The 4,781-nt window shown below is 42.0% G+C and overlaps 1 protein-coding gene across 1 annotated transcript; it reads left to right on the top strand.

Moving 5' to 3' along the window:
• Window positions 1-3,217: 3,217 nt before the first annotated feature.
• On the top strand, window positions 3,218-4,147 carry LOC111910598 (uncharacterized). Its single transcript, XM_023906426.1, has one exon. The coding sequence runs from the start codon at window positions 3,218-3,220 to the stop codon at window positions 4,145-4,147; it is 930 nt and encodes a 309-aa protein (XP_023762194.1).
• The last annotated feature ends 634 nt before the right edge of the window (window positions 4,148-4,781 follow it).

Here is a 4,781-nt window from a genome sequence, read left to right on the forward strand (position 1 = left end):
AGCGATCGGATCCTACGTCCCGTCAAACTCAGGTGGCTTCGTGTTGTTGAACTCCCGAAACAGCAACGAGTCACCTCCCTGTGGTCTGGCAGCGGCCACAACTGCGGTAGCTGCAGCGGCTGCAGCCTCCGTCAACGCGACGTAGCGCTCATCAAAGGTCTCCATCAAAGTGGTCTTAATAGACCCAAACATCTCCGGAATCTCAGCCCGGATTGCTGCAGCCACCTCCTCATGAATCATCTGACGAATCTCCTCATCACTCACACTGCTCGTACTAGGTTTGTGGCGTGGTCCAACCATGATGCCTCTGAAATACAACATAGAACTATCAGAGACTCTATTAAGCATAATCGCACTCGATAACACAACCCTACTCAGTCTCCGACTGACCCGGTGTCTTCGGTAATACGGGCCCAATACTACCGACTACACCGCATCAGCATTCATCCCAAGTCCTCCTCCCCAAACCCCGGATCCTGAGTACTCTACTCTTGTCATGCACTAACTACCCGCTCGCCCTCAAAGCATCTCATAGCAACAGATTTCCCCAGACTAAGGCATCACAAATCAGGTCACTCTAGTCCTATCATGAATACCTAGTCTTCTAGCATGCATAACATTTCATATTGTATCATATCATATCTCTTAACACAACATTGTAAGGGTATTTTAGGGATTTTTACCGTTCGGGCGCTGGCTGATCGTACACACTGCTTCATTCTTGTTTATCACAAAATCCTTTATAAAAATCTTATGCCTTTGTTTTTAAAAGTTTTCCTCAAATCCTCGGTTTGAGTTCAGTTACGCCCGAAGGTGTACCCGAATCCCTCAAACCAAGGCTCTGATACCAAATTGTAACAACGGAAATTTTAAAACAAAATTTTCATTTCTAAAAATGTATTTTCATCCAACATAAGGCATAGATATCCAATGTATCATGTCATAATACAAATCATATAAATCCCAAGATCATAAGTCATCCATCAGTGTGTACCGATCACGTCGGTGCCTTCCCACGGTCCTCGCTAGTACCTGAAACACATACACAACAACTGTAAGCATAAATTCTTAGTGAGTTCCCCAAAATACAACTTACGCACATATGCCTTTCCAGGCCCTGACCTTCCGGTCCATGTGTCTCAGGGGACTTTCGTCCCTGCTGGGTAAACCTTCCGGTCCTACCCACGCCAACCTTACGGTCCACATTATAACGCCTTCCGGCCCATAACATATTCGCCTTCCGGCCCATAACATAATGCCTTCCGGTCCATATCAAGCATATCATACATAGAACATATAACAATTAACTTATCACATATAGCATATATGACTCATACCATATCCGACCTTCCGGTCACACAGTCAATCCCTTTCGGGTACAGTATAGTGAGAAGACTCACCTCGTGAATATCGATAGTTAGCAAATCCCGGAATCGCTCGTGCTCGATCCTCCGAGCTACAATCCCCCTATAACATCATACGTCTCTTATTAACACTTTTACCACTAAAGTTGACTACCCCTCTCAAGTCAACACTAGTCAACGGTCAACGGTCAACTTTGACCAGACTCGGTGAGTGCACTAGGGCAACTCGGCGAGTCTAGGCGTTTTCACCAACTCCCTAGGATTCCCTTTTTACACGTCGAGTACTTCCCTGACTCGACGAGTTCCACCTGGAAGAATCGCGGGGCCACCCCGACTCAACTCGCCGAGTCTCAAGAACAACTCGGCGAGTCCCAGTTCGACTCAGTCCACCTGACAACCCTTTCTAACTTGCCGTGACTCACTGAGTCAACTCACGATTCGGCAGGATCATTCTAAGGGCAATCTTCAAGCTACTCGCCGAGTCTGTTCATCGGACTCGGCGAGTCCATGCCATGCAACCACTCAAACTTGTTTCTAAGGTCAGATCTGCTCCAACAATTCATAGATCTGGCCTTCCTAGACTGATTCATCATGTAAAGTCCTTATCTTGGTGTTCATAACACACCCCATGGTTCATAAATGGTATTTTGACCTAAGGCATAAGGATTCCAATCCAAAACCCCCATTGATACACAAAAAGCTTGGGCAAAGGGACACTCTGGACCTCCAAGGGTCCAGATCTATAGTCTAAATCGCTTAAGGGACCAAGGAGACACTAGATCTAGCCACAAAAGGGTCCTATAAACCCTAAATCAATATAAACATCAACATAGCAAAGGATAGCTCGAAGATAGTACCTCAAATGTGATGTTCTGGACTCCAAACTCTCAGAAAGTGGCTCCTCTTGCTTTCCCTTAGCTGATCCTCCCTTTCCCTTGCAAGATGACACCTCCAAGATCAATAATGGCTTCCTACTTTGCTCCAAACGCCCACACTCGCTAGGGTTTCACTCAAAGGACTAGTGAGCACAAATGACGGCCATAAGGCCCTTTAAATAGGTCCCAAACCCAAGAAATTAGGGTTTCATTAAACAACGCGGACTCGCCGAGTCCAGGCGCGAACCCGCGTCCAGAATCGCGATCCTACTCGGTGAGTCTGAGCTCCGACTCGCCGAGTCCACTTTCAAAACATCGAAAATTGAAATCATAAAAGATACCTGGAAATCCGGGCTGTTACAACAATCCAAGGAATGAAGGAGTAAAGGGAGTTGGGAGTGCACATTCTGAAGAGATGGCTGCTATGATGGCAATGCTAAATAATATGGACCAAAGGCTGACCCAAATGGACCAATCAATTCATGCAATTAGAGTTGGTTGTGAACGATGTAATGGTCCATACTTGACTAATATTGCAACTTGGATGAATATGGGAACAAGAAGGCTCAATTTTGCTACTCGAGTGGAGATAAGTACGATGAAGACTAGAGGAAACCAAAGAAAGAGTGGCTGCCTTACGATGAGTATAAGAAGCAAAAAGAAGAAAAATATAAACAGACATGTCGAGGCTTCTACCAAAAAGAGCAACCACCCGCCGAGAAGAAAGTAGACTTTGAAAACATGTTGACCCGATTTATGGAAGCATCTGAGATAAGACATGATGATACCGATGTGGTGCTAAAGGAACACATAAATATGATGAAAGAACAACACAAAATGATGATTGACTAGCAAGCTTCATTAAGAAATTATCAAGCATCGATTCATAGTTTAGAACTCCAAGTTGGTCAACTCACTACTTTGGTGAATAACAAATTATCTTCACAACTTCCCAAAAAGAAATCTCAATCCCATGTCATGGCTATTGATACTGAAGAAGAGGCAATCTCTGAGGTTTTAGAGGCACTAGAAGTGGAACCAAAACATCCCGATCCAAAGCCGAAGAAGCCGAAGCTCGAAAATGAAGACATTGCTGAAACACCAGACTCACATCGTGAGTCCTCTATGCTGACGTCGTGGGCCCGGTCTGAACAGAAAAATTCTGTATCCGTTCCTGCTCATCAACCGCCTTTGCCATTCCCGTCCCGAGCTAATCTTAGTTCACTGGAAAGGGAACATTTGGATTTCATTCAACAAATAAAGGGTATTCCTATCAATACTCCTTTTATTGATTCACTTTCAAAAATTCCAGAATACACGAAGTTCCTACAAGATCTAATAGACACTCGACATGAATTGAAGAAGAAGTCTAAAGTGATTCTTAGTGAGAAAAGCTCAAGGGCTATATTAGGAGAGATACCTAAGAAGATGGGAGATCCTGGACGCCTCACTCTTCCATGTGACTTTGGAAATAATTTGAAGACTTATGATTTAGCCGATTCTGGGGCTAGCATATATTTGATTCCTTTTTCGTTCTACCAAAAGTTAAATATCCAGAAGATGAAGGCTACGAAGATGACCATCCACATGGCCAATCATTCGGTGACGCATCCAAGGGGAATTATAGAAGACATCCTGGTTAAAATTGGGAAATTTGTTTTCCCAGTTGACTTTGTCATTATGGATATGAAAGAGGTTGCTAATGTCCCCATTATTCTAGGTCGCCCTTTACTGAATACTGCTAGAGCTCTTGTTGATATTCGTGAATCCAAGCTCACATTGAGGGTTGGTGATGAAGAGGAGATTTTTGGAGTACAAGATGGTTTCCAAGGAAATAACATTCAAGGTGAAGTGTTCAATATAGAAGATGACGACGAGCTTGCAAAATTAGAGAAATTAATGGAATAAGGAATCAAAACAATTCAACAAGTCAAACGCACTAAACCAAGAGCAACAATTCCATTTTTCGTTGAAGTCATTGCCTACACAAAACCAACAACTTTGATAAGTGAGGAAAATGATGAAATGACGAGTGATGAAGAAGAAGTTACATCAAAGGTGACTAGTCCAGTGGTGAAGGAAGAGAAGGATACTATGGAGCTTAAGGTGCTGTTTGTTTTTTCGAAGCGAAAATTCATGAAGTCTGCGGACCACCTCTGCAATCCTCTATAGCAGAAAAGGTGGAACAAACGGCTACAGCCCATAATAAAAAGCATGTTTGTTTTTTAACATCTGCAGACTGCTGCAGTAAATTGAAATTTAAATAAACTAATTTTATAAACTGAAAATAGTTTTCAATACCGAAATTTAAATAATTCTAGTCTTAAAACATTTAATAAAAAAACATGTAAAAAAACAAAAATATAAAACTTTTAAAAAAAGTTACATAATTATAAGAGAGGCTAACAACCTTATTCTAGAAAAAAAAAAACTAATTTTACAAAACATAAAAAAGAAAAGAATAAAAAAATTTAAGAAAGAATTGCAAATGATGTTACAAACTCGTAAAAAATTACACACGTTAAAAAAGATGAAATTGAAA

This window comes from Lactuca sativa, chromosome 5 (genome assembly GCF_002870075.4).
Source record: "Lactuca sativa cultivar Salinas chromosome 5, Lsat_Salinas_v11, whole genome shotgun sequence".
NCBI classification, from domain to species: Eukaryota; Viridiplantae; Streptophyta; class Magnoliopsida; order Asterales; family Asteraceae; genus Lactuca; species Lactuca sativa.